This window comes from Littorina saxatilis, linkage group LG8 (genome assembly GCF_037325665.1).
Source record: "Littorina saxatilis isolate snail1 linkage group LG8, US_GU_Lsax_2.0, whole genome shotgun sequence".
Taxonomy (NCBI): Eukaryota; Metazoa; Mollusca; class Gastropoda; order Littorinimorpha; family Littorinidae; genus Littorina; species Littorina saxatilis.
Genome location: NC_090252.1, coordinates 34,182,592 through 34,194,788, shown reverse-complemented (window position 1 = coordinate 34,194,788; position 12,197 = coordinate 34,182,592). Strand labels below are relative to the sequence as shown.

Genomic DNA, 12,197 nt, shown 5'->3' with positions numbered 1-12,197 from the left:
TTGAGATAGTTAATTATCTTTTGCTAACTGTCAGCATATTAGAAATAACGGGTTTATTACCGTCTATTTCGACCAATGAAATTTCGAAGCGACAGAACAGCCGCAATGGGAACTGGATCGCTTCTATCTGATTTTATTACCGTTCCAGTGCACCCTATGGCTTGTTTACCTTCTTCTTCTTCTTCTTCTTCTTCTTCAGCGTTCCAGAATTGTCTGGTTACGTGTGAGCTCGTTTGCCCATTTGGGTTCCCCACACTATACTCTGAGAGCATAGTCAGCTTCACTCCGCTTTCGTTGAGTAGGCATGCTGGGTATTTTCGTGTTTCCATAACCCACCGAACTCTGACATGGATTACAGGATCTTTTCCGTGCGCACTTGGTCTTGTGCTTGCGTGTACACACGAAGGGGGTTAAGTCACTAGCAGGTCTGCACATAAGTTGACCTGGGAGATCGGAAAAATCTCCACTCTTAACCCACCAGGCGGCAGCGACCGGGATTCGAACTCACGACCTCCCGATTAGGAGGCCGACGTCTTACCACCACGCCACTGCGCCCGTCCGCTTGTTGACCAATCAGGACTGATTCTAGGTGACCCTCTAAATGTTAAAACGTTCAGGCAGGGACCGTTTTTGTTTATCATGCTTACAATCAACAAGGCAAAGTAAACATTGGAACTAACAATATCAGCGTGACTTATTCTAAAGAATCAGGGCCGGACCCAGGGGGGGGGGGGGGGGGGGGGTTCCAGGGGTTCCGGAACCCCACCCCTGGAAAAAGCATGTACCTTGCTTTGAGTGTTTTTTATTTTTATTTTTATTTTTTTTAAATACATTTTGTGTGTGTCTCTAACAACCAAAACAATGCTGCTCTTAACCCTCAAAACAAGGCCCAGAATGCACCAGATTGCACAGATTTTAACCGTTTTTCAAAAATTTTCCGGGGGAGCATGCCCCCGGACCCCCCTAGTTCGCGCGCCTGCTTTGCAGGCGCGCGCTTGTGGCTTCGCCACTTCGCTGATTTCCCCCCCAAAAAAGGAGGACACCCCCCCTTACAACTCATTTGGTCCGGCCCTGAGAATGACACTTCAAATGCTGTCAGTTACTATACTCTTTATCTAAAAAAATACCAAAAAGCCCGTTTTGTCGGTGGGCGCTTCACAGAACGGCATGGCACCACCTCTGCGTTTGCAATGCCGACCCCACTCACTTCAAAACATCAATGTTAAAGTTCTGACGATTCAAGTGAAATTGCATCACTTAATTTACGTGAAATTTATCTTCACGTCATTTCCTTTCTCTCTGATGTTGCATCGAAATCTATCGCCCTCAGATTGACAAGAGATATCGAAGCAACTGAAACGCATGTTCAACATTCGTGTACACTACATTGGGGTGTGCACGTTAAAGATCCCACGATTGACAAAAGGGTCTTTCCTGGCAAAATCGTATAGGCATAGATAAAAATGTCCACCAAATACCCGTGTGACTTGGAATAAAGGCCGTGAAAGGTGAATGCTCGCCCTAATAGGCTTGAGGTTTGCTGGCCGATGTGAATGCGTGATAGATTGTGTTGAAAATTCCATCTCACACGGCAGAAATTAATATGTAAAGCGCTTAGAGAACGTCAAGCGCTATATAAATCTTCCCATACAATACATACATGGTTTATCTTGTGAGATGGTTGTATGAACGCATTTGACCTGTGAATATTCATCACGTCAGGTGAGCGACTCTGATTGGCGGACCCAGGTCACGAGAATGCTTTGATTGACAGGCATAATTAGATAAGAGCGACCCAGTTCCCATTGCGGCTGTTCCGTCTAATTCGCGGTGTCGCCTCAAAATTTGTTTTGGCCCAGTGAAATGGACGGTATTAAAACCGTTGTTTCTAATATGCTGACTGTTAGCAAATGATAACAGACATGTCTAAAAAAAAATAATATCAGCATTCGCCTTCGGCTTATGCTGATAATCCATTTTCTCAACATGTCTATTATCATTTGCTAACAGTCAGCATATTAGAAATAACTCGTAATGACTGTTAGTCAAAGCATTTACAAAGATACATGCGCTGACAGAGAGACAGGTTAAAAAGCTCTCTGTCTCTATATGTCTGTCTCCCTTTTTCTGTTTCCCACCAGAAATACATACTTAACTTGTCTCTCTGTCTTTGAATGTCTGCCTCTGTCTATCTGTATGTCTGTCGTCTGTCTGTCGTCTCTCTCTCTCTCTCTCTCTCTCTCTCTCTCACCCGGCAGAAATACATAACTTGTCCCTGATTCAAGATTCAGAAGTTAGTAGCTCAGTTTGACAACAACAACAACAACAACCATCAATGTCACAACAACCACCACTTCAATTAAAACAGACAGAACGATTTTAATATTTATTTTTAAGTAGTTCATAAACAGATTCAACATACGTTCATAAAACCTCTCAATTATTTCAATTTGTAGAAAAGCTCTTTCAAAGGCAAGCGTTGATTATTGTGACTAAAATATATCTTAGTATTATCTGCGGAAAAGCATGCGTAAGCGCACACACTTCATTACAGGGAAAACTTTTTAGCCTTGAAACCTTTACCCCAGTTTCACAGAAACAAAACGTGAGGACAAACAGGACATATTTATGTCACTTTCAAATAGAATACAAATCAGATGATAGCGACATTGTAATCATAATTTCCTTTCCCACGATTCTCTTTTTGCTTCACTCGCACCTAACCCGACTACCCCCCCCCCCCCCTCCTCCCTCTCTGAATCCGGGTGTCGCATACGCAGCCACAGAGAGACAGACTGATACATACTAAGATACAGACACAAACGAGCGTGCACACACACACGCACACACACGCTCGCACGTACGCACGTACACACACACGTACAAGCACGCACGCACGCACTCACGCACGCACGCACGCATGCACGCAAGCACATACCCCCACAGACACACTTCTGTATAGGTTGGAAATTAATCCTAAATTAAATGACAAAGGGTACATATTTTGATGGCATGATACTCAGATAACGAGTGTAATTTGTTTCATAACATGATTCAGTTACCACATCACCGATTGGTTTTTATTTTTCTGCTCGTTACCGGGGGGGGGGGGGTATATTTATCATATGCCTGTAGTTTTCATCAGCATGAAGTCTTTATACCGTCACAGGTCCGTTGAGGCTAACAGCTGCCATGGAAAACTCCACGCTGGAAGTGAACGAAGGTGAAAACGCCCTGTTGCAGCTTGGCGTAAGATCCTTCACAGCAGACGGTCTGACGTGTTCGATGACGAAACTGGGGTCGCAAGTGACGTCATCTGCATCAGAGAGGGATTGCACAGGGTTTGTTCAACTCTTACTCAGATTCATCACCTAGTTGTCTAACAAATGCCAAGTCTTAAACACACACACACACACACACACACACACGCACCCTGTTAGTACAAATGTTGTCCGTGCTAAAACAATCACATTCACAAACCATTGACCGAAACAGCGTCTATGAACCTGAAAACACTCAAATGAAACCCAAAGGTGTCACAAGTAAGAGTTAGTATTGCTGCAGTAACTTACCTCAAAAATTCGAAGCATTATCACAGCTTCTGACAGAAAAACACACTCGAGCTTGCACAAGCCCTTTGTCCTCTTTCCTGTGACACCGAATGAAGATACGCCTCGTTAATGTCATTTTCTCAAACCACTATTATTTAAAATGCGCTTGAATACTTGTTGTTTTGTTGTTGTTGTTTTTTGGCTTGTTTTTCTGTTGGCGTGTTCTGTCTGTAACATTTTGTTTATCGTTCCACAGGGACATGTTCGTAAAGGGTTCACCCCCGGATTTCACGTTATCTGTCGTCCTAAGCAGCATAGCTGATAGTGATTCTGGAACGTGGAGGCTGTGTCTATCCAATGGCGTTGGCAGAGAAGATCACACTGAAGTTACACTGAAAGTCATTCCAGGTTAGTTTTCTCCTCGCATGACACACTGGTAAATGTGTGGAACATTACATTTGTATTTATTTTCAACTGAACACTAGGGTTTACCATGTGTGTTACTTTTGTTAGTAGAAGTATGCACACTGTCACATTGTGTTAGTTATTTTCTCGCATGACACACTGGCACATGTATCAAGCACTATATTTGACTTTTTTCTTTCTTTTTTCAACTGAACACTAGTGTTTACCATGTGTGCTACGTTTGCTAGTAGGAGTATTTACCATGTCACACTGTGTTGAAAACTGGTTGCAGAACACGTGTTCAAAAGTGGAACACTTTCATTTAGAGTGAAAAATAGTTAGGCTAAAATCAGAAAAGGTCAAGCCGTCTTTACACCCCCGGTATAGGGGTGTGTATAGGATTCGGTCGATGTGTTTGTTTGTTTGTTTGTGTGTTTGTGTTCGCATATAGATCTCAAGAATGAACGGACCGATCGTCACCAAACTTGGTGAACATGTTCTATACATTCCTGAGACGGTCCTTACAAAAATTGGGACCAGTCAAACACACGGTTAGGGAGTTATTGGTGGATTAAGATTCTACAAGGACTTATAGAGGGACATATTAATGGTCAAAGGGAAATAACCTTCTCAGTTGCTGGCAGTGAGAATGGTTATTTCCCTTTGACCAACAGGGGTGTTTTTCCTACCTCGGAGGAATTTCTTGTTAAATACTATTTTAATGCAACATCACGTCTACTAACCCCCCCCCACACACACACACACACACACACACCTCTTTGGCTATATGGCACTCAAGCCTGTAGTTTAACTAGAATGTCACGCACTGTGCCTTTACACTCTGTCTGGTATCATTCCCATTGGTTCGAACCCACAAATCGGGCAATCCACTTGGCAAAGATATTCTTCATTATTTATTTCCTTCTGTCTTTGTTTCTCTTTTTCTCTCGTTTCTTCTTTACTTGCTTTCCTTTTATATCCATCAACGACATCAATTCATCAACAATCAACTTGGGTAACCACCAATGACATCAATTCATCAACAATCAACTTGTTAAACGAAATAATGATCACATGAAACATGATTACAGATGGCATGGATATTGGCATCAGTCTGACCCTGGTTCCGTTTGGCGTTTCCATGCTAGGTGCTAATGGCTTCATCTTCATCGTCGTCTTCGTTGTTGTCATCTTCAGAAAGAGAGGTATACAACCTATATATCGAATCATGAAGATCCTTAATGGGGAAGGTTATCGAAATCGTTTGTATTTTCAACAGATACGTTCAAACGGGAAGTGTAATACACAATTTGTCGAAACAATTAAGTGCCTCCTTCGGCACATAAAGTTTGAATTAAAGGATAAATACAGACTTCTCCGTCAGTACAACCCTGTGATTTCGAATACCGCCATACACCGTAAAACAAATGCCTTCTTCGGCACAACAAGTTTAAACAAACCCATAAACACAGACAATTTCTTCAAGACATCTCTGTAATTTCGAAGACTACCATCATCCATAAAACGAATGCCTTCTTCGGCGCTCGAAGTTGAAAGAAAAAGGTAAAGACAAAGTATTCTTTCAGTACATCTCTGTGATTTCAGAGACCGCCATCGATCACCCGTAAAACAAATGCCTTCTTCGGCGCTTGAAGTTTAATGAAAATGATAAAGACAAGACAAGAGTAATCCGGAGGTGCATTCCTTCTTTTTCGAGTACTACAATCACCCGTGTGTATGTTCGTTGAAGCATTTAATTATTTGTAAGGCTATATATACAGCTGTATATTGTAAAAACCACAAATAAATATGTAAAGAAATATATAATTTAGGTCACAAAAATCAACTCATGTATAGAACGATAACAAGCAAAACGCTTATTGACACGTACATATTATGTGTATGTTGGAGCAACTCCACCAGCTATATCACAAGCGCGTGAGCTTAAATGATGCAGAATGTTTTGTCGACAGGCAAACGACAGAGCCACCTGAGGAACCAGCACGCCATACCCCTCCAAGACAGACAGAGCGCAGCTCACATCTATGAAGAAATTCCGGACGAACCTTTGCCAAGGCCACCCGTATGCTCAAGACAAAGAAGAGGTAGGCTGATCCCGCACACACCTGGGTAGCACAACTCTTGTTGGGGTGTGCACGTCGGGTTTGTATGGGTGGTGAAAGAGTGAATACTATTGCTTTTACTCGGACAAATAACTTCACACGTGCTCCTGTCTACGTGTTTCCGACACACCCCAATAGTGATTGGCCTCTCCATTGTTTGTCCGAGCAAAACGGCAAGGGTATTCACTCTTTCAGTCACAACCCACCGACCAGACAGAGTTATTTCGGATTTCGTCAATTAGAAGCGACCCGAATTTTTCAGCAATGGGATATTAAAGTAATGAAAATGAATAATAATGAAAGTAAAATATTAGGTTACCATGACATTAAGTGAGACATACAGAGATAAATAATGGCTGTGTAGGGCTGGGATTGTAGGTTTGATATAGCAGGGGCTGGAAGAACGGTCTGGCAGAATATAAGGTATGCAGTATGAAGTGGTCCATGCTGTGTTTGATGTGTTACATGTATCAGCCGAGTAAACGAGCTGCCATGTACCATGTTTTATCCTGAAAGAGCAGCTCTGGTGCTTGTCTGTCAGCACCCTTCTTTCAGTCCCTCCCCGCCTCTCTGTCTGTCTGTCTGCTCTCTCTCCTCTCTCTCCCTCTTTCTCTCGCTTTCTCTTTAAGTTCTTTGATTTTGTTGGTTGTTTGGCGCTCAGGCATAACTCCTACGACCTACTTTGCTTTCTCTCTCTAAAGATCTTCGTTCCATTGACTCCAGACCTCCCGCACCCCCACCCATACGGTTTGAAAACAGCCTGTCGACTTCCGATGAGTCGTCTTCGACGGACGACAGTCACAACAACGGAGACACTGAAAACCATACTCTCCCATCGCCAAGCAAGCCGTCGACGGACTCAAGTGAAGACGATTCACATCCTCATCTGGCTGGTGGGGCTACCACCACAGACGATCAGTCAATTGGTTGTGTTGACGATGACGATTATGATGATGCGTATGCCCTTTCCACTTCGGATATGGGTGTAAAAAAGCCTCGTCCATCCCCCGGACCCTTTTCTAGAAGAAAAAGCCAGACCGACCCCTCTGCTGAAGGAGATACAGATGGGCGTACCGTTCCTCCTCGTTGTCCAAAACGAAAAGAATGTACAACACGTTTGCAGTTTCCTGCGCAGCGTCTTACTAAATATAAGTGCAAGTCATCAAGACCCTCGGATCGCGCAGGCGTGCGTGGCACTCAACCGTCTGAGACCAGCGTAGACAAGCAAACAGACGAGGGTGGATATCTCCATCCCATTTCTTCCCCTTCCCTTCATGAGCAGCAGACTCAGTCACCGTGTCAGACTGATGTGGATACAAACCAGCTGTCTGCCGATCTTCAGTCAAGCCGACACTCGAAGGTTTTCATCGTAGACGACACATACACACACCTAACTTCTCCAGATTCACAGCAAGGCGATCAGTCGGCTGACAGTGTGGGCGAAGAGCGATATCAGTACACAATGCTTCCGAAAACAAAGCTTTCAAAAGCTCCGGACTTGCGAAAACGTACTGGATCAGATGCCTATCTGCATGATATTTCCTCGGTCCGTGAAAACAGGACGGAAACACAATACGGCCGATCCTCTGATAGTCTGCGTGAAGAGAAAGTTGCTGATATCCACCTTACTCAGAAGACCCACATTACGAACGAGTCTCATCCCGCCAAGAAGTTTCACTCTACCAGCAAGTCCTACCCTACCAAGAAGTCCCACCCAGCCAGTGATTCCCACCCTACCAGCAAGTCCCACCCTACCAGCAAGTCCCACCCTACTGAAGAGTTCCACGTTACAAACGTGTCCCACCCAACAAACAAGTCCGACCCTACCAACAAGTCCCAACCAAGCAACAAATCTGTTGGAAACAAAGTGACAGGGTGCGATGACTACCTCCATCCAGTAGCTCCAACTTTTAGTCAAAATACTGCAAAACCATCTTCCGACATGGGGAGTGGCACTACAAATGTGCAAACAAGTGTTGAAGCTGTCAGTCACTTGAACGACCTCACCGAAGACGATGCTTATCTGCATCCAGTTTTCACGCCTTCCTCCCAAAATAACTAGGCATGCGCGAGTATGCAGAGATCTGTATTCTAGCTTGTGCGCAGTCCCTCTGGATAAGGTTCTTACCGTGAAAGCGAAAAGTGGGGCACTGCAATGTGTTCAGACAATTTGAAATACCAGAGTGTGTATATAATTATATTGCAGTCGGTCAAATGATCTGTTTGATCGTCTTGTAATCTGTTGAAAATGTCTATCTGCCGTACGTCGATCGTAAATCGCTTAGAGGGGTCGAGCAGCGCTTTACTGCATGGGTATTGAAGTTGCTGTCAAATTTGAACTAAACCGGACATAAATTGTCGGAACCGTTGACACGACGGACGTTTCGGCGACTAGGCCTCATCCCGAGCGACTACAAACCTGCTCAAGTTGGTGGAAACTTGGTTGAAAGTCTGTCTTTTCAACAAGACGTTTCGCCCGGGCTATGCAAGTTCATAGATCATCGTTTCAGGGACCCCCCCCCACACACACACACACACTCTCTCACACACACACACACACACACACACACACACACACACACACACACACACACACACACACACACACACACACAGAAGAGGGAAGACGATTACCCACCAGTAGGGACTGTTGGATTCTATTTGTTGGGGTTAAAAAAGGAAAGCCAAGTTCAGACGTTGGGCTTCAATAAGGTTCGGGGTTCAAATCCTGGCCGCACCTTATGGGTAAGGGTGGAGATTTTTCCGATCTCACTGCAACCTGCTTGTGTCTTATCTCCCTTCCTTTGTACAAAAAACAAAACAATACCAAATACGCATGGTAAAGATCCTGTAATCCATGTCAGAGTTAGGTGGGTTATATAAACATGAAAATACCCAAGCATGGATCCCCCCAAAACGAACTATAGCTGCCTAAATGGCAGGGGAAAAACCCGGTCGTACACGTAAAAACCCGGTCGTGCAAACACACGAGTGCACGTGCATCCCATTAATGTAGAAGAAGAAGACGAATGTATACTTCATAACCGCAAATGTCTTATTTTCGGCTTGATATTCTTCGCCATGTTTTAAAATTATTTTTCACTGGTTTTGATTTTTCAGTTAGCGCCAAAATGAGTACAGTGGAAAAAGAGTCAACCTTGAAAAAAAATCTGTTATCTGAAGGTTTAATGTCTACAGTACACAGTCTGCATCACACACACACACCACAAAACAACTATGCAGTTAGTCACACAATTTATCAAATGTTTCAGAAAACATTCCTCGCCATTTTTTCTTTGAAAGGAACAGTATTCTGCATGTACACACTTCAACAGAGCAAATAAACGTTTGATCGCGCCCGAATGTGCGTGTGTTTATTGGTACGTGCGTGCGTGTGTGTGTGTGTGTGTGTGTGTGTGTGTGTGTGTGTGTGTGCGCGTGTGTGTGCGCGTGTGTGTGCGCGTGTGAGTGAGTGAGTGTGTACCTGTGAGTTTTATCATAAAAACGTTTTGTTTCTGTAGGTGATACAATAAAATACATGCAATAACTCTATCGTCTTCGTCTTGTTTTTCAAATTTGTTGTTGTTGACTTTACAACAACGTGTGTGTGTGTGTGTGTGTGTGTGTGTGTGTGTGTGTGTGTGTGAGTGTGTGTGTGTGTACGTGCGTGTGTGTGTGTGTGTGTGTGTGTGTGTGTGTGTGTGTGTGAACAATTTTCTTAAACATGAGGTCACCACACTGCGACCTGGGCTTTTGCAAAGAGCAGGATGCGACGACATCGACAACATTTCGCATACGAAATAGACTGTGCAGGAATATTTCTTTAACAAAGCACATACACAGTTTCAAAATCATCTCTCCGTTAGTTTTCCTAGAATAGTTCTGCACTCACAAATGCTTGAAAATCGAGAAATTAGATGGACGGTAATGATAAACACATAAATATTTTGGTTGTGAGATTTGAACTTTTCCAAGGTGTACTACAGGAAAGAATTTAAAGCTATATGTTTTTCAGTTTCTTAATTTTGTTTGTATAGTTTTTTTTTCCTCAATTAAGTTGAAATCATATACTGCTTAATATTAAATTACTATCATACAGGGTTTCAATTCACTGCTCCTATTCAGACTTTGGACGCTTGGCTATCTGAAGGTGCCTCAGAATCATCTTTGGTCTGACTTTCGCTTAAAGGCTGACATAGTCCTATTTAATTAGTTTAATTACTTCCAGGGCTTTTCCCATCGTTGCGGGGATGTACAAATTAAGCTTCCTGCAAAGTTTTAGGTTTGAAGTCCTTACCAATTACGAGAAATAATTAATTCTTTATTGCATTGTTTAGCAACTGTTCTCCAGGACTTGGGCTATTTTTAGACCGTTGACGTCACTTCGTGACGTTTCGTAAACCAAATATGGCGTTTGAGACTGTTCTGTTTACATTCGACACTATCAACACCACTTTGCAATACTGAAATAATTTTTTCTGTGTTCGAAAGCTACAGCCAATCGTTATTATATCCCCTTAGGAACAGTTTTATAACATTATTGGCAAATGTAAACAATATGAATTAATTAATGAACGCTACGAGTACGGCAGCCTTTAAGAAACTATCGTCAGTGGCCGTGCTTTCCCCAGCGTTACCACCATCCGGGTTACCGCCATCAGGGTTACCGCCATCACCAGTAATAGCCACATGACTACTGCCTGGAGTTGTGTTCCGATGACCTCGTGACCTTTCCCGGAACTTGTATGCGACGCCGAGAACGACACCGAGACAGAGAAGACCGCCCGCTACGCCGAAACCAATAGCCAACGAGTTGTCAGAGCTGTCTGTGGTGTTCTCGTTGTCTTGGTTGTCCTGACTTTCAGTCTTGTTGTTGGTGGTGGTGGTGGTGGTGGTGATGGTGGTGGGGCACAAGGTAGGGGTGGGATTGGCAGTTGTGTCGGTAATGATGTTGATGTCGTCTGCAAAAGTTGAAGTCCACACATTGTTTTCAGTGTTTAGCGTTACACAATTACCGGTTCAAATGTATCTTATTTGTACCAGCTAACTTCCCGTCAGGGAGAGGTATTGATCAGCTGTATGGAAACTAACATGGCTTTAATTAGCGGCTAACTGGCTGATAGCTATCGGGATGAAAATCCTGACTTGAATGAATGCTAAAAGAACGAACAAAAAGAAGATACAGTCACTCACTACCAAGCAGGAAAAAGGTGAACAACAAATCCCTGAGTCGGTATACAAGAGCCCCGGGAGGGCATACAGGGAACCTTTATAACGGCACTTGACCGCATGGTGGCGCTGTTTGTGCTGTAAGTCGCATTAAATGCCATTCATGAAACCCTGTTTTGACCCGCGAAAGTCACGTGATGGCCGTAAACTTGCAGGACCTACCTCTCGGCGCTACAGTCGCTAACGGCATGATGCGGCCGGGTAATCTTTTGATATTTGGATGGCTGTGTCCGCATGTGGTCTTATGCAATCGGTCGCCTCGCTGATCGTGCTTATCTCGTCTAGTAGGAACCGTCGAGTGGCGGTGATATCCTTTGAAAAGGGTGTTTGTGCGCACGCGTATAGATCAAGAAGCGAGGTAACAACCTCATTATCTAAAGGCGCACAATGTCAATGATGGACTCATGTATGTATGCCAGTTAAAATCGAAAATGACAACGCTGTAGCTTTACTGGCTTGTCAATTTCACTGCGTTTTCCACGTGAAAAGTGTCAGCGGTATCCTTGCCGCGGGGATTGACGAAGCTGTATTGTCCAGGTAAAACAAAAATGCAGTGCGTTCAGTGTCATTCTGTGAGTTCGACAGAGTGACTAAATGTTGTAGTTTCGCCTTACGCGATTTGTTTATAATAGGCCTATATTTTAAATTGTACATTCCTCTTGTTTTATGTGCTATGTAATACAGCGACAATGCGATTCATCCATTAAAGCATATGTGCGTCTACGTTTTGAGTCGATGTGCTTGTCAATTACTTAATTATTTTTCAAAGGGTAGCTTTGGTAGTTCTACTTTCTTATGATGATAAACCGAGCACACAATTGAACTCGTGAAAAACACAATCAGTCTGTTGTCAGAGATGCCGGCCCCGTGCCTTCTCATTAACTTGTCC

General features: G+C 43.6%; 1 protein-coding gene across 1 annotated transcript; it reads left to right on the top strand.

The window, feature by feature from the left end:
* Positions 1 to 3,805: 3,805 nt before the first annotated feature.
* LOC138974615 (dentin sialophosphoprotein-like) lies at positions 3,806 to 8,141 on the top strand. Its single transcript, XM_070347337.1, has 4 exons — positions 3,806 to 3,959; positions 5,048 to 5,161; positions 5,930 to 6,061; positions 6,781 to 8,141. The coding sequence occupies exons 1-4, from the start codon at positions 3,812 to 3,814 to the stop codon at positions 8,139 to 8,141; spliced, it is 1,755 nt and encodes a 584-aa protein (XP_070203438.1). The 5' UTR covers positions 3,806 to 3,811.
* Positions 8,142 to 12,197: the final 4,056 nt, after the last annotated feature.